This window comes from Anser brachyrhynchus (genome assembly GCF_964034855.1).
Source record: "Anser brachyrhynchus genome assembly, chromosome: 3".
NCBI lineage: Eukaryota > Metazoa > Chordata > Aves > Anseriformes > Anatidae > Anser > Anser brachyrhynchus.
Window position 1 is genome coordinate 39,555,520 of NC_137696.1, and position 22,485 is coordinate 39,578,004.

Consider the following 22,485-nt stretch of genomic DNA (forward strand, 5'->3'; position numbering starts at 1 on the left):
TCTTATTTCTTGAACAGTCACTCTGAAGCCAGAGGATTAGTGACAGAGCAAATCTGTGAGTCTGACCATGGAGAAGCAGAAGTATGAAATGAGCATTAGCATGACTCCTTTCTGATCAGGGTGGGTGCAGGAATTTAACAAAAAGCTGTCTAGGACGTCTAAAACAGCACTCAGTGTGACCTGGCCAAATGAGGTGGTAAACAAAAGTCAGGTTACTTTAAGAGGAAAATTTTATCGAGACCATCAGGATCACAGCAGTCACAAGATTATCAAAGAAAGGACTGGTATCATACCCTAGGATACTGAAATGCAGGCTATAATCTGCAATTCCACCTAAGTATTCAGAAATGTAAAGGTAACATATATGAGTGAACTTATGCTGTTTTATCTAAGATGATTATGGGTAAAAATTTACATTTAAAAATCTAGAATAAATACAGGAGAAAGAGTTCAAAAGACACATTGAAACGATACATAGTTTCTGGCTACTTCTGATTTAACAATCCTGTAAATATATTTGGTTTCAGTGAAATTGATTAACATTTATTTGTGATTCTCCAGTCCAGTAGTTACAGAAACTATACAATAGCACAATGTACCAGTAAATGGTACAACAACAGAGGTTTATCAAGAAGTTTCAGCTGTGTTACTAGTTTATAATCATCCATAATGATTTGATTCTCTCAATGATTCTCTTAAAATAAAAGTCTAGACTTGCCATGGTAATCCCTTGTGAGGCAGAATAAAGTGTACTGGCAAAAATCTTGTCCAGACAGCAAATCTACTAGTGGACCTAGCTAGTAAATCCACTGAGAAACAAACCAAACCAAACCAAACCAAACCAAACCAAACCAAACCAAACCAAACCATCCAACCAAACAACAACAATAACAACAAAAAACAAGTCTTGTTAATTCAAGTTATGACTTTCAGAATTTCATCAGCCTTTTCATAATGCTTTGTGAGGTTCATTTATTCAGATAATCCTGGGAAGAAAAAAAAACTGAGTCCCTACGACTGCAATTTTAGATGTACTGGGGGCTAGACATCCAAATACTGGGGCTTTACAGCTAAGTGGCTGTGTCATTTCCCAGAACAACTGCAAGTCCCCTGATAGCCCCTTACTTACAGATGTTGATAGAAATAGTCTCAAGTGTTAGGGCACATACATTTACTGGTATTTAGCCACTTATTTTCCACTCAAGAAGACTATTTTCAGAAATCCATAAGCATCTATATGTATGTGTTTAGATTCCTTTATACATAGCTTCTTATTAGTAGGTCAGTAATTAACTAAGAAGCTTCTTGAGTTAAATCCTAGCGTGACTTCGAAACAGAGCTGTATGTCAGGGAGTGAGAACAGAAGAGACGTGATGATGAGAGTGCTGACGAGCAAGCCCTTGGCAAACCAAGACATGGTCAGGCAGCAAAGAGCAGGACTGAATAGAAATAGCTGGACTGGTGCCTTGGGATGGAGGCATACGAAGCAGTGGATGATTGGGATAGCTGTTACATGCAGAAAGCACTCCTAAAGTTCTGCTTCTGGTATCTGCACCAGCTTTTTTGGGCTGTGAGTGTAGGCGTGCTGAACTTGGTCAGCAGGGTGTTGAAGCAACAGCTATAGCACCTCCACCTAGGTCATGCCCCATTGCTGCTGCTGCAGGGTGGTAGTTTTACAAGAGGAACATCTGATAGATCCATTTATCGTTTTCCATGGGTGGATTATCTAATTTGTGGGTAAATTGTGCCCAGGGCAAAGAGCCAGCTTGGACCTGGCAGGACATAGCCCCAACGCAGTGCTGTTACAATTATTATAATTACAATTATATTATATAATAATTACAATTATAATATACAATTATAATACAATTCTTTTGTTTCCAGAAAGCCTGCAGTGGTGCAGCCTTGTCCATGCCGCACCCACCTGAGCTCTGCTCAGGGCTCGGGGTCAGGGATGCTGCTGGTGGGCTGGCATGTTTCTGCATCACTGCCTATGCGCTAACCCGGCATATCCTGGAAATGAGCATCCCGGGAACCACAGTGCAGAAACACTGAGTGGGCAGAAAAAGAAAAACTCCCTAAGTTTGTCATTATCCAGGGTATTCAGCCTCTCATTATTGTGTGTAATGGGGAGCTGAAGAGTATCAAAACAAAACACTGCAGAGGCCACAGGCTGGCTCTTTTTATCACAACACTTCCGAGCGCTGCCGCCTGCTCTCTTTCCTGACAGAAGTAACTCCCAGCCACCCAAGAGCTGTCAACACAGAGTACGGGAGCAAGAGGTGAACCTCGTTGTGGGGCTCCACTTTGGTGCCAGGATTTGCACAGGGGACGATCTGCTCACAAAAGAGGTAGGTGACTGTGCAGTCAGGAAGCCACTCGTTTGAAGACAATAAGTGTTGAACACTATTGTCTAGGGGGTGGAAAAAGGCTCGGTGTCTATGTGTGTTTGTGCCTCCTGCCATCACTTCTAATCGGAGGCCTCCACTTGAGTTTGCTGTTAACTGGTAGTAATGTTTGTGGTGGAAGCTCTGAAGTTTTACTATCCTGTTTTTTAATTTTTTCAATTAAAGCAGGATTTCAGGGGATATAGACTTTACTACCACGTGGCATGTATATACAGACACAGACGTATACATATGTGTGTCACATGCCTAGTAAGTAAGGCTGAGGCATAGCACAGCCTCACTTCCCCACAGCAGCAGCTTAGCGACGCCATTCAGTAAAACATTTTACCAAAATCGCTGCTCTATCCCTTTTCAAGGACACGTGGGGTGGCTTTGTTTCCACTGTAACATGAGGCCTGAAAGAAAAGGACGTCAGACCTCTGACTTGTCCTCTGAAAGCCTTAATGAAGCGGCTGATGTACAAGTGAGTCTAAATAGTTTGGTTTCAAAGAGGGTTTGAGAATGTTCTTCATTTTTGAGGAAAATTTTGTGACCACACTGAGTGATAATCTACTCAGAGATTACCAACACACTGAAAGATAAAGCAGAAGACAGATGAGATGATATGATGTGTGCAGGTGATGCTGGCAGGGAAGCAGGAGACAACTTGGCTGAGACTCAGGAGGGAGGTTTAGTGTTTTCAGACAGTTGTCTGGAGCAGGAAGACCAGACACTTGCTAATGGATCCTAGTCACAGGCCCTTTAAGGCTTCATTTTGAGATCTTCGGTCATGCAGAATTTTTAAAGTATACAGTTTTTGTTTAAAACTCATTGCTGGAATAACTGAAAATCTAACTGCCCTGAAGGGAAGGTCACTTCACTTAGTCAAAGCCTCATTACAAATCTAACTTCACCATTTTTTAGTGAAGCTTTTGTTTATAATACAGCTTGTGGGTTTATATGTTTCAGATGACACGGAAATGTAATGTCCCTTGTGTCTCCCATCCTCTGCAGAGATGTACAAGTAAACGAAAGAAACCTCACCTACATGGAAATGGCAAATAAATTCACCTCTTCTGGGTCTGATGCTCACCAAGTGATATGTCCCTGGGCTGAGGCATGTGATGACTTGGCTATCACACCATGCACATCACACCATGCTTTTTATACTGAGTCGCATGGCACAGGGTTTGCTCTCTGCCTGGCCTCGTGCCGGCGTGAGGGTCTGTGCCTGCCTGGGGATGCCTCCTGAAAACAGGATCCCCTGTTTTCTCTCTCAGAAAATCCCCTTTTCTCTCTCAGCCTCAGACTGCAAGGTAGTTGGCCCAACACAGATGGTTTGTCACTGCAAACCTTTCAAAAGGTCACCCTGCAGCCCCAGTCACTGGGACATACCTAACTTCAATTGGGAAATTTTTAGGGGGAAGACAGAGAGTCCGCCACACACTGGGCCTCTCGTGCTCCCAGGGCATGTGCTGATCTTCTGGCATGGGGCTGTGGACCACCCTCCTAAAACCATGGGGTCATTTGGTCTTCTAATTGCAGGTAGGAAATGTAGAAAGAACTAGAGTGCTCCACAGCTGGGCTCACTGAACTGTGATAATTGCACAGAAACTGCTGAAGACACTTTCTCAATGGACAATGGCAGGCTAAGCAAGCTCTGTTAAGTCCTGGCTTTGCATTTAGGAATGGAAAGAACTGACACATGAAATGATTTCTGCAAGACCACATGTAGCTGTGACACAACTAATCCCATCCAAGTGCTAAAAGAGCAAGGAGCAAATTTTCTGCTCTCAAACAATTATCCTCAAGTCTTGTCAAGCAAACACTACTGCAGGAACTATGGAGCAGACACTTCTGCACGTTACAGCACCCCAAGGTGTCCTGCGCAGCCTGGCAGCCCTGCTCTCTGCAAGGACACCGTGGCAGCACATGGTAGCGCTGAGATCCCAACAAGCGACAGGGGAGTTCAATTTCTGCAGCACCGCTGTATTCTTGAAACTCTGTGAAATGAAATATTAATTTCTATGCTATTGCGCTTAAATTAATCTGTGCTTAACACTCATATCTATATGAAGAAATCAAGGCACGAGTGTGCAGGAGAAAGTGGCAAGGCAAATAGGGGGTTAACATTGTTTGGCTGTAGCTGTTTAAAGCACTTACATCTAAATTGACCTCGGGTAAATAAAATAACCGATGTCCTGGAAGGCTTATATAAAATACACTGATGTGTTTGTCTTGTGTTTCAGAAAGGTACGAAGGGTGAATTATGTATGCTGGAGCTGTTGCCAGCATCAGAAACTTCTTTAAATAATTAGAGCAACTGGGTAGCCAAGCATCTGTTTTTTCTTTTTATGAATGGGGAGACCTCACGGGCCAAATGAATGCATAATGTTGGTGTGCCTGGCTTAAATGGATGGATACCAATCTCATACAATGTAAATTTGTCCCAGTGGGTGTTTCTCAATGAAAATGGCAATGTTCATCTTTTCTGAGACTACAGAGAAACTGAGCTCTTTCACTAAGCCCCAAGCCAAAGGGTCATTTGTACACCCCCACAGGGAAGGCTGGGAAATGAGGTGCCCAAATTAGCCTGTTTGGATGTGCCAGGAGGCTGCTGTCCCAAGGGTCAAGCTCAAAAATGGGGGTTCATGGCAGGAAATGAGAAATGGACCCTTGTCTGATACTGATACATGCGTGACTTGAGCATCATTTGTGTGGTGAGGCACTGGCACAGGTTGCCCAGAGAAGCTGTGGATGCCTGGAAGTGTTCAAGGCCAGGCTGTATGAGACTTTGGGCAGCCTGGTCTGGTGGGAGCTGTCCCTGCCCATGGCAGGGGATTGGAACCAGGTGGTCTTTGAGGTTCCTTCCAACCCAAACCATCCTCTGATTCTAGTATTTCCAATTTTGCATTAACCATTTTTACCATCATGGATTTCAATCATTTTTTTTTAAGTTCTTGTCAGTCACTATGAAAACTTTTGACCTTATTTGTGTCTATAATAATCAAAAGGCGTAATGAAAAGTGAACTCGGGCATGGACAGAGGTGTTTATAATAAGGTGTTTATAACCTATAATAAGGTGTTTGAGCAAGCCCAGAAGTAACTACTATCTGTAAATAGTGTTTGTATATTTTAAGAGAGATTTAATGTGTAGTGCACTAGCTATGGGCATGCAGACAGTAACAGTTAGGACCAACAAGTCACCTGGGTTTACTTGTAGATCTTGGGCTGTTGCAGAAAGAAACAATATTCATATATCATTTTCCTTTAATTATCTCAAGTTCTTTCTCTGTAGGAAAAAAGGAAAACAGCCAGAGGATGCACATGAGATACCACAGAGAGCTATCGTGGGCACCAAAAAATCTTCATTATTTCACCATGGAGCTAAATCTTCCCCCACCTTTTTATCCCCCATAATGGCATATTTAGAACAGGGGTGGCCACAAATGCCGTGTTGAAACATAGCTAAAGTGATCAGTAAATACCAATGAGGGAACAGCGCCCAACACTTCTGGGGTCATCACATTGCATGATGATGATGATGGCCTTTGGATCTGAAGGGGGGCAGCCAGCTTTACAAGCTGTTACAGTATGGAGATGTGCTGTGATGCTTGCATCTCACCAGCCTGCTATCAGAAACCAAGCAGTCACCACAATGGAATCCCATTTTAAGGATTGTTTTTTTGGCAGAGCTTCCAGTTATCGCAAACAAAAATGTATAGTGACTGAACAGAACTGGGTCTGTAGGAAGTCTAGCATATGGATTTTGTTCATCCCAAATCCAGTGTAGGTGGGGATTGAGTCTTCCCAGAGTAAGTGGGATATATTTTATAGCTGTACAACCACATATAAAAACTGATTCATTGGCACAAAGGTCCTTGTATGAGGAGTAAAGTCCTCTATTTAGGAGAGTGGTCTTCGTTGATAAGAAGTTTCAGCAGTGCTGAATTCAGCGCTGGAGCCTGCAGGTGAGGATGACAGCTCTCAGGAAACACAAATGTCTTTTTCAGTGTGTTTTCCCTATCTAAGTGCTTTCAGTGTGAGACATGTGCTATCACTGCCACTGTTAATTCAGTTTGCCAAGAATACCAGGTCTCACTCTGGATCCCGGTGCCCTTGGCAGTAAAGCTCAACTATTCACTGCAAATCAGGCCTGGAAAATGTAAACCCAGTAACAGTCTTCTGTCTGTTCTTCCTGACTGTTTTCCCGATGTGTTTTCTGTTTACGCTCTGTAGGGCATCAGGTGTCAGAGCAAGTAGGTGATGCCAGTAAAAGCCACTTCACAGTAGAGAGCTCGTGGCTGCCTCCCAGAAACTGAATGCATCCCCTCTGTGGTGCCCTTATCCTTGTCTTCTCCAGCTTTGGCTCTTGGCACTGAAGACTGTTCAAAATGCAGGTTTTTTCTGGAGGCCGCATGCAGAAATCATAGTGCTGCTCTGGCAAGCAGAAGTGTCCAAACATGCAGAAGGGCCAGAACTGCCAGTGTGTTTAATGGGTGGATTAATCTTTGCTGCTATGCATCTTTCAAAACGGGTATTTGCCAGAGTTCATGAAAAGCCCCTCTGCACGCAGGCCCTGTGCAAAGGCTCGCTGTGTAAGGGCTGAAATCAAATCGCTCTCTCCCAGTCTTGTGGCAGTGGCTTTGTTCCCACCAGGGTCTCCCACCCTACAAAGCCTGCTGGGCTTGTGGAGGTCCATTTGCCTTCAGGGATGCAAAATTTCCAGGATGGACCCAGCTGGCGGATGGTGGCATGGGGGGAGGGGGGTATGAGGGATCGTGCCCATATTCCTGAGCGGGAATGTGGGGAGACAGCAGCCCGAGGGCAACATGGTGTCCCCTCATGTCCTGTGTAGTGCTGCACCCATATAAACCCCTTGTTGTGTGGATCCAGATGCTGGCAGCACCTTCCCTGGGGAATGTTACATGTTGTGGAGACAGTTTCAGCAAGGTGCATCTTCGTTGGGAAGCAAAGAGCAGAGCTTCTGGGGTGCTGGCATTGAGGGAGAGGGGGAAGGCAATGGGGAAATGGGAGGGGAAAATACGGTCCTGCTGGAGGGATGGGGCAGGGGGAGGGCGCTGGGGGGTTAAGCAGTGGTGAGTCCCTGTGATGTGGATTCAAGGGGGGTTTGGAGGGATGCAAGGGCTACCTCGGGCACACAGAACCCAATAAGGTACCCAATAAGGCTGCCTCCAAGGTACCCATTACCCTGTTGTCCACCCAGGGCAGCAGAGTCAGGCAGCAGCTCTGGCAGCCCTGGTGGGGCTGCAGGGCAGGGCTGAAGGCAGGAAACACAACCGCCTTCCCCATGCCCTGGATATTTGCTACTAAATGTTTATTGCAATATGCGTGCAAACAGGACAAATATGGGGAGTGCTGACTCTAAGTGGGTGAAGAACTGTTCTGACCCTTTTTGCTGCCCTTCTATATATGCAGGCCATTGAATTTCTCCTGCCTGTAAATGCACAAGTTCTTATTCCTTACTTCCTAATGACCAGGGTGAAGGGAAGGTGATAAAAAATGTTTGCTGCCCACTGTGAGCACAAAGGGAGCACACAGAATAATGGGCTGTTCACCTTCCCACAGCTGGTCTCCTTCAGCACACGGTCTCGGTCAGCTGCTTGGTACATTAGCAAGGTGTTACTAGACAACCTCCCCTTTTCTATCATTTTAGCTAAGCAACAAGTTGTTTGGGACATTTCCAGCCATATAGAGCAATGGGGTGTACCCTATGGGACAAAAGATGTAGACACAAGTTTCTGCAGTGTGCTAGTCTGCATCCATACTTTCTGAAAGTCAGTAATTTCTCATGATTCATTTCAACTTAAAAAAGCAGAAAGCAGTATGTATAAATATCATGCCATGCTGTAGCAATTCAGTTAATTATAAACTCAGTATTGTAGAAATAGAATCGAAAAGGAGAGCCATCTCTCCTTCTTCTATAATGCCCTTACAGGCTGCAGAAAGACCCAATGCAATTTTAAATAATTTGAAATCAATCCTTGAGAAGAAAGGATGCTCTTCTCTTGTATATAAAAGAAAAAAAAAAAAGTGAACTTTCAAATCTTATTAGAAAAACAAATCTCTCTGAATAAGCTCTATCCTCTGTTTCCTGCCGCCAGTGCCAAAACTATATATTACAGGGTAAGCTCTGCATTTTGATCCCCAAATTAAGTAAATTACTTCTAATAAATTGCTTTGTCACAAGCACAGTTAAGCTGGAAATACCGCATGCATTCTTATAATTGCCAGCATTAAATCTCCATGAGAACTGCAAAAGGAAAACCTCTGCATTTTGAGCTTTGTAACTCCTTTGTGTATTTTATACTACGGAAAATACTGTCTGTGCTTTCAAACGTTAATAACCGGCGTTTTCCACCTTAGGTTCTCAAAGCTCTTCGCAAAGAAAGGCGAACAATGAAAGAATGTGAAAAAGGCTTTTGGGAGAGAGAAAATTAAATTACACTTATGCTCTTATGAAGTATCAGAGGACAAGAAAGGCAAGCAGCTTTTGCAGAAAAGAAGGCTGAGAAGCACAGAGCTTACAGAACAGAGCTGGGAAGGGCATTTGGGTTACTGAAGACACATATGGGGCCAGGTATCTGTAGAGAACCCAGACACGTATCTCCCAAGGATTGCTCCACAGCTGTCATCCCCACCAACCAGCCCCAGCTGGGCCTGCCCAGCCCAGCCCTGCCCTGCCCTCACCTCCCCTCAGACAAAGCTGGTGGAGGAGGGCCCTGCTCTGGTTTCTTGTGATTGTTGGGGGCTCTTCCACAAGAAGCTCAGTAGGTGACTTTGGAACCTGGTGGCATCTGGGAGAAGATGTAGGGATGTACGAATAAGTTGTCTTTTTCAATCCAGCAATTAAAAATGAAAATGTTGTGGACAGGTTCTACGTTTCGTAGCCCAGTGAGAGGTGCCTGTGGTCTTCACGGCTCACAGAGGAGTTTGGGGCTCTGCAAATAGGTGCTGCAAAGACAAGTGTGAGGGGAAAAGAAGGTGCTTAGGACCAGACAAAATGGAAATGTTTCATGCTGCTGCACCCACAGCTCTACGCCGCCACCTTGCATGCTCAGGTGAGTGCTTGGACTGCAGGTTTCAAAATGCTGATGGCTTCTGCGGCATCCTGGTAGGAGGCTGGGAGTCCCAGGGAAAAGGTCAGAGAATAATTAAGCTCGGAGGAAAGGCATCTGCCCTATTAATTTTGCTGAGTTATAGCTGCAGCCGTACCTTGGTGTGTCCAGACCCCAGTTCAGTTTTTGCATTTCCTATGATAGTTCACAGAAGTAGAGCAGTGCAAAGGTGGTATAAAATCTCCATTGTGAATTTATTGTAGGCTCTTATGTTCTGGTGACGGTTTCTGTGAGTCCCTTACTGTGAAGTGAGAAGATGTTTATGATTGGTGAGAAATGTGGATGACGTGTTGTGCGCATGTAACGTAACTGCAGGGAGAACAGAAGAGACAATCCTGATTCACGCTAGTGTCAGAGAAGGAAGCATCAGGCCTGTGGAGCTCTGTTAAATGGTGTGTTCCCCTCCTCAGTGAGCTAATAAAGGACAAAACCAAGCTGTGTCAGCTGGGATGTTAAATATTATGCGCTATCCTGCGTTATAGCTCACTGAGTGCTTTGGCTCTTTGCTCTGGTTTGGTGGGGTGGTAGAGCTGCTGTTGACAGTGTGCTAACAACCCCAACGAGCTGTAAATATTCGCTAGGGAGGCCACTGGTGCATCCTGCAGTGGTTCTGTACTCAGCCCCAGCTGTGTTTGCTGAACGCCCCTTTCACTGCCTCCTCAATACACGGGCTTTCTGCCATCGAGCCGTCTTTGCCATGGATTGGGATAGCCTGTATATATACTTTGCATTAATACTTGAAGGAGTTCAGATGCCCAAACCTCAGTTTCTCTTCTTTGTGCCACTGTATGGGAAAGCCTGTAAATAAACCTGCAAGTGCTGACTCTTACCATCCAACTGTTTTTGTCTAACGAAGCAGACAGTGATTTTAGGAGGGGACAATTACATCTTAAAGCTGTTGCTGCTCTGAAGTGAATTTCCTTGGTCTTCCCAAAACTAATGCTTCATAGCCCAGTCTAGTCTTCACAGGTCAGGTAAAATACAAAATCCAATCTTTAATAAAATTCAGGAAATCTAACTGTAACTTCCTGGCCCTGTTGGTGGAGCTCTGGTACGAGCCCTGTCTCTGGCTACTTCTCCAGAGCATGCCTGGCATCAAACAGAGATTGCACTGGCAATTTGAGAATATATGCTGTTCTCAAATGACAATGTGATGTCATCTAATGACACTGTTTTACTAATTGTCTTCCTGAGAAGAAGCATTTTGGGATAAGTGATCCATTTCTGATAAAAGAAAGAGACTTTAAATTTTCCTCTGTGCTAATTCATCACTTTCCTTTTGTTCTGGGAAGCACATTTTTTCACTTCTCTGCAGGGAACCTCTTCAAGACAGATGCAGTAAAAATTCTATTGTGAGGAAGGACATCCAATCCTGTACAATACTGCCTTTTTGTTTTCTTTTTTTTTTCAGTAAGTGAATGCATATTGTCATCTAGTAAAAAGCCACCTTACAAGAATGAGTAAGAAAACTAAAATAGGTACTGATTTCATATAAATTGGATTAATTTGCAGTAAGTGTTTGCTTTTAGGCTGTTCTATTTCTTTTCACACCTAGGGTGGAAAAGGGAATCAGTGTACCTATATATATATATATATATATATGTATGTATGTATCAAAAGGGAATCGGTGTAATCAATAACCTTATTCTGCAGTGCCTAGACACTTGATCTTGGTGTCCTCTTGACTCTATACTGTTCACTTGTTCTGTGTGTTGGCCTCATCTTGAGATGCTGTGGATGAAATCTCTGCTAGTTAAAATAAATCAGTTGGCTGTTGCTTGCAAGGGAATGGTATTTCTGTCCCATATCTCTAGGATAAAAAGGGATGACCTTTTCTGCCCCTGCTCCAAGTGACAGACATAAACACAGGTGAGAAGGAAGAAGAAGAGGGGGTGTTTCCCTCTGCTGTCCTCTGTTTCTCCTTCCCTGAACGCCGTGGGGAAGGATGCAGGCGTGATCCTGGCTGCTTGGGTCTGGCAGGAGCGAGTGTAGCCACTGGGGGAGATCATGTGTTGTGGTCAGTGCCTCAGCAGCAGATCCTACAGGCATGGTCGTGTTTCAAAACTGCTGTGACCATGAACATTACAGCTGTGCCGTTATGCAAGGCTGGGGGGATTTGACACTGGATTTGCAAGGGATAATGTTTGTGATGGCTCTTTCTGGAGGGAAGCAGAGGTGGTGGGGCTTACTTTGGCCACCCGGCTTCTTAATCACAAGGTTTTACACAGTCAGGGTCAGCACTATACTGGTGGTGTAAGGAATGTGAGCTGAAGCCCTGAATTTTTATCACTGGAGGGGGTAGAGGAATTATCTCTCTGTGATATTTAGCGATTTCTGCAGCTGAATGTCATTATTGACTACAACATTTCAAATGAATAGCTCTACACAGATATTGCACTGCTGCAATGTGCATAATTGTGAACACTCCTCAATATCTTTCTTCCCGCCCCCCTCAGCCAAAGCACAAACACTCATTTCAGGGCTAAAGATATACTCTTCAATCACTTCTGACATTTCTTTGTTGCTGCCTAATGAAGGATGGTTTGATGGGCTATGTAGAAGGGTTATATAAGCGCTCGCAGAGGCTTCGTTGTAGGATCACAAGTGGGCAGCAGTTGCAAATGTTAGCATTTGGCTCTGGAGTTTCTTTAATCACAAGCCTGAATGCCTGCATGGTGCAGGGGACCGTGTCCCCCCCGTCTGGGTTTTCTGAGTCCCAGTGAAATGTCATGGTATAGAGGACTGAGGGGCTCAAACAGCAGCCGCACTGCTGTCCTTGCCTTGCTGACAAGGGGCCTCTGTGTGTTATTGTCTGGGTGGAGACGGCCCATGAGGGACATGCCAGCTGCACCTCTCAGCTTTCCCAAGCCTTTCCAAACACTCTTACAGACTGCTTCTTTCTTTAATTGCATTATTTGGTTTTTAAGCTTGTTGCTGAGCAAGTGTGGCTGGCCCACGCCTGGCTCTCAACTGGCCCACGCCTGGCCCTGTTGTTGCTGTGGGTCCGTTCTCCCGTCCTCCATTTGCAGCCTGGGCCTACGCAGGGCCGTGCTGTGTTGTCCTCATTCTGGTGGATGAAAGCAGTCGGTTCAGAATGGGGGATTCTCATGGGCAGCTGTAGGCTGGGTGGCAGGGTGCTTCTGCCTTGCGAAGGAGAGGTGGGTTGGCTCTGGGCAGTGAAATGCTGCAGGTCTACCAGGTAACAGAGGAGGAGGTAAACCTGCTGTTGCGGTTAAGTAGAGGAAACCATGTCAACACTGTTAATGACTGCAACTGTCCAGACTACAGCGAGTTTTCACTCTGCTTACTGTGCAAGACCCCATATTAAAATATACGATAAATCTGAACTTTTCATGGCAGAATTACTTCTGCTGTGTTCTGCTATTTGGAAAGTGATCAGATACCTGTTTGGGATTAGAGGCAACTGAGGCATGTTAGTTTCATTAAAACCCTTGGGATCTTTGAGCTGAGAGACCATAGGAATAAATGCTTTGCCTTGCCTTAACTCCCAGCGGCCTGGCAGTAGCTCCCTACAACTTGATAGGGTCTCAACTCTGGAGGTAGAAATTAAAATTACTGAACTGGTCATTAGCCTGGGATGATTTTGTCTGAAATAACACTTGTGAATGCTTCTGTACTTGTGTACCTTTCAGTGAATGAAGCTGAGCATTGTGTCATCAGGTAACATGGTGTCAATCCAGTACTAGGTAAAGCCCATTTCCTACTCCCTTTAAATCCACATATAGGCCGCATGCTGTCCCAAGAATTGCCTAGCTTTTCTTGGAGGAGTTAGTTTTGCTCATTTCAGGCAGCAGTTCCCTGTATTGTAAGAAGTGCTGCAAACCAACTTGGTTTCTCTCACCCTTCTTTATGAAGCGAGTTTGATATGAATCCATTTAAAATTTATCTGTGGTGTGTGGCAAGGCTTTCCCAGGTCACATCACCAAGACCTGCTTGCTCATTTATACTGCCAAACATTATTCTTGACTTCAGGCTTCCTTTTACAAATATTGTGGTGAATGTGACCCACAGGCCCTACTGTTTGGGCAGCTTGCACTGACCTTGCCCTGGACCCAGCAGATGTGCCTCCAACCACACGTGCACCCTCCATGGTCATCTGGACTTTGCTCAAGCAGTGGCTCCTTGCAGCGGTCAGGCTGGCTGGTGTGCAGTGTCAAAGGCTACCAGAGGTTTTTGAATATCAGCAAGGGAGAGGTGGCATTGCAGTGATCTCTGCGAGTCCTTCCACTTCTGTTCTACTAGGATACATACTACTGCATAATTGAATGCTGTGTGTTTGTTATCCCCAGAGGGCTTTTGTCACATTCAGTGAACGTTAAAGATGATGATTATTGGCATGGACGGCTGGTAGACAGTATTCAGAGTGTGTCCCTGATTTATTTATTTATTTTTGTATTGGCAATAGGATTATTATTTTCCATGTAGTAACTCTTTGATGTGTTGTTATTGCAGTACTGTTTGGACGTCCTTGAATCTTGATTTTATTCTTGTACTTCTTCTGCACATCAAGTAGTACCCCCAAGTGGGGGGCTGGTGTGAAGTCCTCACTGAATTAGGCTGGAATTAGGCACTTCAGACCATATGGTATACAGAGACCCATTTGACCCTACAGGCACCTTCACTTTGGTCTGCAGAAACTCCTGAAGTGTTTGCAAAAGTCTTTCGCATTTGTTGATGCACTGAATAGGTTCAGACTTTGGTCTTTGGCAATTTGAGAAGTAGGCAGAGGGACAGATGCAGCATTGCAAGAGAACCTGATCTGCGAGGCTGGCTTATAAATAGTGCTTAACTGTCCAGGTAGTTCAAAATACTGACATGGTAGCATTGTTCCTTTTTTCATTATTGCCCAGAGGTGAGAGCATTCACTGGGGCAGCAGAACAAAGCTCTAGTACAGCCCTACCCTTGGGAAAGGATTTTTCTCTCCATCTCTTCTTCGTATGAAAAGTGCCAACCATAGGACGCACTTGGATTGGTGCACCTTGTATCTACCTTATCTTGTTAGTCCTCACAGCAAAGAATAAAGCATTTATAGGTGTGGAGAGAAACCCTGCAAAGGTGTGCAAGCCTAAGTAGTTCGAACTGGAGTAAAGTCATTGGCTTTGAGAGGTCAAGGAAGACTTGACCAGACTTGATCTCTGCTACCAGAAATGCTTTACATGAGTCATTAGATAAAAAGGCATAAATAGCACTGAGAACAGGGACTGGTATGCAGTATACTCTCCTACTTCCTCTAACTACACACTCAGGTTATTTGTGTTACCATTAGAAATGTCAAAGCTATGAAGAAATGCTGTTATGTATTTCAATGTGCTGACACCCAAAGGGATTTTCAGCTCGGCAAAAATGTCAGCAGGGAAAATGTGAGCCCAAAAGGTTGTCTTAGCATTAATGAACAAATTATAGCTTTATCATATTTTTTTTTCCTCAATCAGTTGCAGCTATTTTTAAGTGTGGAAATTGAATGTAAGTAATTCCTGCTTAACTTTATTGCTTGAACTGTGTAGCCCAAGTAAAATGGTTGTGGCAGTAACAGGGATACTGGTAATCCGCCTGCAAGGTCAAGTTGTATGTACAAACCTTAATAACTGCAGTGATTGAGGTGTAATGGATATGTTGGTTATTATGAATAATGTAGATAAGAAATAGTCAAGTAAGAGCTGACGAGATATTGATGCACATGTAAATACATTAATTGTGTAGCCATTAAGAATTCAGCTGCTTGAGTGTATTGCTGCTAATCAAAATAGGGAATGTTTGGAAATGAATATGTAGGGTAGTTAAAGGCATATTTAAAAGGTGGCTCAAGTGTTTCAAGCTTTTTGCAGAGTGACTTTTATTGTGCTGAAGCATGTCATTTTTGCCAGAGTGCTTTAGTGATGCCAACAGGGCTGTGAGTACAGAAATGGATAACAAACAGCAAGGTTTGCTGGCTGCGTTCCTTGCATCTAGCAGTAAAAGAGAGCTAACGTATGTCTCAGATCCTTCTGGAACAAGCCAGCAAATGCTGACAGCATCCTTTGGAAATGGTAGGATTGCTTGTCCTACCACATTCAGTTACAAATTTCACAGTAGTATCCAGTGTTGAGTAAGAGATACAGAAGGAGCCTACATGCCAGAGCTTCTATGCCAAATGGAGGAAGGTCTGAACACATTTCTCTTCCAGCATGACGAGAGATTCCTGACCATTTGGCTGCTAGCAATAGTCATGGGATCTCAGTTGTGCAGACGGGCACTAGAGCATTCAATAAAAAGCACATCTTTTAAAAGGACCCTGGTGGAAGCAGCGTAAGACCTGGGTCCTGTATACAGGCCCATGCTGCCTGCCTGCTGTGACGCCTTCACACAAGGTAATGCGGCAGCACTAGGATGGGATGTCCTCTTTCATGTTGATAGGATATGTTTCCACCTTTGACATACCACCTGCTTTTAGCAGTAGAAAATGTAAAAACATAGTATTTCAAAACTGACAGCTTAGGAGCAGGTGGTCCTTTGCTTCATCCAGGGGCACGGGACCTCCCTTCTCAGACCGAGAGCATTCAAAGCCACAGTGTCCCAGGAGAGCATCCTTATCACCAGTGTATTGGTTGTGACAACAGCCCTCTTGCATCCGTCCTGATAAAACTCATCCACTGCAAAAGCAAATTGAATGTTTGGGGAATGTGATGTTGAGGGAGGGATAATTTGGCTCTAGGCCTTTGTATGCCATTTACACGGTATTTCATTGTTACTGAGTGAAAATCGTAGGGAACTGAGTGTAGGATTCCTTCATCTACCTTCAGCAGACCTAGGTCATGTCTTCCCTAGCTGATGCTCTCAAGCCCCTCAGCTCTTTGCTGCTCCCTGGCTGGTGGCATGGGCTTGGCAGGTGGAGCAGCCTCCTGTGAAGGCAGAAGCAGGGGCCAGCCTCATCCAGGCAAGTGTGGGACCGGAGACAAAGGGAGGAAATGCAGAACAGGAAAGCAGGATGGAGGCAAAGCGTTCTGCAAATTAATCTGCACACTTGAAAACCTGAAGTGCATCCTCTTACCTGTACTTGAGCAGTAATGGGTTCTGTATGTGTTTTTTTTTTCTTTTTCCTGTCTTCAGACACTTGCAGGTGCCTTGCATGTAGCTACAGGATGCTGTTGCTTTAGGGCTGGAGGCTTAACAACAGGAGGAACTTCAGTGACAAATGTGCTAGTGCTGTTACTGGGCCTGGAGCACAGGTTGGTGCCTGCAAAGGCATCTGTCCCCTTTTCCCCCGAGTAACCCGCAAAACCAGATGTTCTGCTCTGCAGACATGCAGTCTCATGGTACTACCCTGTATCCACAAAGCACGGTAGCCTTATGAATGGCAGGAGGGAGTTGTACGCAGTCCAGTCACAGCTTTTGCTGTGTTAGCTGTTTCTAGGTGTGTTTCAGCAGGTATGTATCCTTCAGCTGCTCCTCTGCTTCTCTCCCTCTTATCCCTCTGTTCTGTTCATGTTCTGGTTCATTTTAACTACTCTCTCATCTCCGTCTCGCTGCTGTGTACATGTGCAATAGCATATGAACTAGCAGAGATTTTGGCTGGCACGCTGGTGGTGTGGGAAGTGGTGCAGACTCCTGGAAAAGGTCTTGTTACTCTGCCACCCCCTTTGCCATTTTCCCATCTTTCTGCATCAAAGTCTGGATCCCACAGATCATCGGCATTGTTACAGTGCAGTGGGGCAAGTACTTTCCCTAGACACCCGTGAGTTAGTGGAAATGCATATTAAATACCAGCCTGGCATCGAGCCGCATCCGATGGGGACATGTGGCATGCCTCCCTGCAGGGACACCTGGGTGCGTGCAGCAGTGGCAAGGCCCAGTCCAGCGGTGCTGCTAAGGTAGGTTTTGGGTTAGGCCTAGAAGCTTTCAAGACTGTGTGGCAGCTTTGGCTAGCCCAGCCTGGCTTCATCCAGCTGGGACAGGGTTTGGCCCTAAATGGTTTCGTCTGTTTCGGCAGTTACAGCATGTGCTTTTATCTGGAAGTCAACAGTTTACTTATTTGCTTTTAATTATTTATGGTAATGAAATAGCACCCATGTTTCAATTTTCCACAAAGACGAATATTCTTGTAGTTCAGATCTGTGGCCATGAAAGAAAACAGTTCCCGACTGTTGCTTATAATGTTTATTTGTTTTTAACTTCAAAACGCAGGTGATTTTCTCAAAACAAATAGAGTAATGGAGGAAATGAAGGTGGGCTCTCTTTGCTTTTCCAAATGTGTTTCTTGGGAAAGTTACAAACTTGTGCAAAACAACTGCATTTTAGCATACCTGGATGGTGAAAGATTCCACAAAGTCATAAATATCAGTGAACCTGGCAACAAATGGTTTTGTTCCCCTCCACTCCCCTTGCTTAGCATGCAAATGTCACTGAATAAACCCCCAAAATTTCCAGGGCTAATGCATAGTAATTAACTGTGTACTCAGATACTTCCATAAAAATATGTAAAATGGGGAATTCGGACCATATACCTCCTCACTTCCATTTTGAAAAATAAACTTGATGGAATAATTGGATACTATAGTATCTGGTAACCTCGCTGCTGATTTAGTTCTACAATTTTGCTATTTAAATCACTCAGTTGATATATCTATTTTTTTCTTTTAACCAATAGGCAGGTACAAAACCTTTCTTTAGAGCAGCAGTGAAGTGTTGGATTATATTTTGTAAATAGCTCTGATGCCATACTTGGTCAATATTCTTGCAAGCTTAATGTCGTTGGTTTCATTGCCTGCACAGCATCTCCTGCTCCACCTTAATAGTCATGTAGAAAAACAATCAAGCTGGAGGCACATCAGGAAAATTAAAGCCAGCTTTTTGGCTTTAATGAATGGGCACACTACAGCCAGGCCCTGCTCACTGGGAAAGTCGGGAAAGATGGAAATAATTCTGCAAACAAACAAGGAAAAGTGTAAAGCCACTGTTGAGCCTACAGTGACTACAAAATGCCGAGATCTACAGCTACTTGCATAGACAAACATAGAGTTGGGCACAGGCGATCAGGCCCATGCTCATGCGTGGATGATGGATCCATCTCTGTACCCGCAAGGAGCAAGCGTTTTTGTCTAAAATCTAGCAGTCACTGGAGCAGCAGCTCCACAGCTATCAGCATGGCCCTTCTCCTATGGCCACAGGCTGTGCAGCACCACAGAGCTAAAGTGATCCTCTATGGCTGGGACTGTTGAAGAGTAAAAAATACATTTGGAAATGTAATCTCATAATTAATACCATTTGGATGGGAACATTAGTGAATTTTTGCTAGCTAATCCCTTGTCTTCATAAGTCAGCCTTCCTTTTCTTTTATGCATGTGAAAACGAAATGTTTCTGGCACTGGGTGCACTGCCTGCCCACATTGTAACATGCTTTGTAGCATTTTGTACCTACACAGAAGAAAAATATCACTTTGTCATCTGATTTGGTTGAGTTGCATAATCGTCAATGCTATAGCAAGAAACAGATGGATCGGGAGTTGGGAGGTCACTTGAGCAGTGATCTGAAGAGGGTCTTCCTGAACACAAAGTGGGTGAGTGCGTTAAGTGGCCACAAAACTCACAGTCTATCACATTCAATGTCAGGGTTATTAGATGGTGTATCATGAATACCAAAATACTCTTCCCTGTTTGCTGGAGGTGGAGTGTTGCTTGGACTTCCCACCCCAGAATCAGGGCTCGGCGCAGGGTGCATTTCTGCTGCATACTTCTCTTCTTTCTGACAAGGCTCTTGTTTTTGCTTGAGGTTTTTGAAACGTTTGAGCTTCACAGGGTCCTTGACTTCCTTGGCACAACGAAACAAGATGAAAATGTCCCTTCGAAACTTGGAGCTCATTCCAAAGTAGATAATGGGATTGTAGAAACTGGCAGACTTAGCAAACAAACTGGCAAGGATGCTGGTAAGGTTGGGCACAGAGTGACCATAGGCAGACCATATAGAGATGACAGCATATGGTGACCATGCAATAATGAAGGCTGTGCAAATGACAATAGAAACCTAGAAGACAGATGAAAAATAGCCTTAAATCTATACTGGAAGACTGCATCAGGGAAGAAATACACTAGTAATAGTAGCTTGGAAACTCAACTGGAAGGGAAACATTCAGATTCTACTGAAGGTATAGCTCACAGGAGTGTACAGACAAGCAAAAGTTTTGCTTTGATGGAGACAGGTAGGCCTAGAAGTTAGATATCTAATTTGGGCAAGAGGTATGCTTGAGCAATGCCTCATCTAATGGAATGAAAATAGCTACAACCCCCTGTATGTTTATCTGGACTCAGAAGACTTAGGATAGATTTAGGTCTGGGACAAGTAATTTGAAAGTTTCCTTGTTGCTTTTGAGCATTCACAGAAGTTACATCTCTGCCGAAAGAAAAGGGAATATGCCAAACCAAACTTCAGTTTTTGTGCTGTATAACCTGCTCCAATTGTATTTAAATTATTTTTCTCGTGTGATGTAGGACCAATATTAGCCAACTAAGGGAGCAGGAGTTTTAAACAATCCTTACGTTCACTTCACTGAGTTCAGACTCTGTCACTAAGATTACAGAGAAATTAAATGTGAGTGGTGGATTTTGTTCTCTTCTGGTCTAATTGAGACCAATTTTTGGATAGACAGCTTTCACTGAGATGAATCCTACCCAATATCAAACCCAGACTCACCCTGGTGACATCCCGCTCCATTCTCCTCTGTCTGTCTGTGGGATCACTGAGTCCTGTTAATGCATGGCTTAGTTTGACAGTGTTGATAATCGACACGTATGAGAAGACCATGACTGTCACAGGTAGGAAGAAGCAGCAGATAAAAATGGAGACAATGTAGGACTTGTAGATTGTAGAGAAGTTGGCTTTTGCCCAGTCTATTTCACATGTTCCGTACATGCGATCTGGAAAAAAAAGTAAGTTGGTTAGCATTTTTAGAACATTTGTCTGGTTTTGTGTCATTAATATATCAATTTAGAAGCTGTATTTTTCTTCTTTGAGGCAGTAAAGAATGGAGTGATCTTTCTGATTTAATGAGCTGTGACAATCTCCTACATAAAAAATTTTTCAAGACCAGCTAGACCATAACAAGTTTTAATGCATATTATCATTCTGTACCATTTAGATTTCCATTGTTAAGTCCATAATGCACAAACTGTTGTTTTAAGATAGGAAATTGTGATGCTAATTGTGGATTAACGTAGTAGGTTTGATATTCCTGTGTAGTCTGTTATTTGACAATGTTCTGTGTAGTAACTTTCTAAGATGAGCTCTACACCAGCATAACAAGCAATTGTAGGGACAATGTGCCACATGTAAGAATTCAATACTTACATAGCAAAGTAGGAAATAAAAGTATTGAGTTTTTTTTAAATAGAAGCAAAATGGTAATGAAAGTTTTACTGTAGTGAGAGATGAAAGCAAATTGATACAGCTGATAGAAATTATGGGAAGATGAAGCATATAAATACAGATGATATGCTGTTAATGGAAATGATATAATTTGCAAACGTGTTCTTACATAAAACTTGAATTTTATGTCATTAAGGATTTTCTATATTTTGTGAATTGTTGATTTTTGCTTTAAAGGAAGAAAGCTATTTTGTGTGTGGTTTATTATTATTATTACTATTATTGTTATTATTCCTCCCCTGACAGCCATGGCAGTAAACCAAATTATAAATAATTGAAGCATAAACCAAAATTACATAAGTCAAGTATTAACAAGTCCTGGAAATACAATACAGGTGAAGCTTGCATGATTTAGCAACAGATCTCTCCCTGGCATCCAGCGATAACTCTAAAGAAAAAAATCCCTTAATTCCTCATGGGTGATAGAAGGTTTAGATAGGATGAATTATAGGAGCAAAAGATTAAAATCACTTTCATGAGTCTCATCAAAAAGAGCTCAGTATTTTTAACATCAAGAGCTTCAGGTGTTGCTGTCTGGATGTGCTCAGTAATAGAATCTCCTTTGCTTTTTTTCATCAGTAGATCCCAAGATATTATTCAAAAAGATAATCATAGTATCTGGCTTAATTCTAAGTTTCTCATTTGTGAAAACTTCTGACTTCAAAAAAGAAAGCAGCTTCCAGATGACATGAAAAGAAAATCCTGCACTTCTTCTATGAGTCAGAATTCAGGGCTGTGTTTTTTCCCCCCTCAGCAGGGACACTGGCAAGTGGCATTTCCAAAAGTCAGAGGGGTCCTGGGGACCTCTGCAGCTGCTGTGAAGAAGTGGCAGATCAGAGGCTGTGATGTGTTATATGCTGAGGTCTGCTGGTACCCGTCCTGCTCCGCTGCCTGCTGCAGGACTTGCCCTTGCTGGGCTCCCATGTCTTCATGGGTGCCGTCTGTGGAAACGTGTTTGGAATCAGATAGACCACGAATCTGAAACTGCTGCGATTCTCAGCAGGAAGAAGCACTCACAGAAGCTGCTGTGAAGGCTGGCATTAGGAAGCTGAATCCAAATAACAAGCAGGATCCACAGGGGCACTTGGATACCCCGACAGAGCAAAGAAGTCCCTGGCTCCAAGTTAGGGCCAAAAATGGATGTCAGAAATCATTCTACAAATGAAGTGCTAGTAAGATTATTGGAATATGAAAGCACAGCATGCCAGAAGATATACAGAAATGACAAATCTAACCTCCTCAAGTCTTATGACATATCCAGAGTGCAGAAACAAGACAAAATTATAACAGTGATTCTGTCTCAAACAAAAGATCCACGGAGCCTAATGCACTGACAAAACAGTTTGCTTTGGGATTGTTGGATTTGATTCAACAATCATAGAAATAGTTGCTTTTCTCATGTGTCCTTCAAGGGTGCAGAGATACTTCAAAGCATATGTATGTAACAAATAAACATTCACATGCTGCAGCTCTGGCTTTGGCCTTTTCCTGATATTCACCCTTGCCCTAAACCTCACCCTAGCAGTAGACCTCGGAGTCTA

At 43.7% G+C, this 22,485-nt stretch overlaps 1 protein-coding gene and 1 long non-coding RNA gene across 2 annotated transcripts in view; one reads left to right on the forward strand and one right to left on the reverse strand.

Annotated features, from left to right (window-relative positions):
• The first annotated feature begins 8,541 nt into the window (after window positions 1–8,541).
• LOC308191512 lies at window positions 8,542–22,412 on the forward strand. Its single transcript, XR_013948084.1, has 2 exons — window positions 8,542–9,470; window positions 21,699–22,412. It is a non-coding gene; the product is annotated as an uncharacterized lncRNA (long non-coding RNA).
• Window positions 16,638–22,485, reverse strand: part of LOC308191510 (visual pigment-like receptor peropsin) — a 34,141-nt gene continuing 28,293 nt past the window's right edge. Inside the window, exons 5-6 of the mRNA XM_080583958.1 lie at window positions 20,213–20,436; window positions 16,638–19,546 (exon numbers count right to left, since the gene is read on the reverse strand). Coding sequence (XP_080440084.1) covers window positions 19,109–19,546; window positions 20,213–20,436 — 662 coding nt within the window. The 3' untranslated portion in view covers window positions 16,638–19,108. The remainder of the gene's footprint in view (window positions 19,547–20,212; window positions 20,437–22,485) is intronic.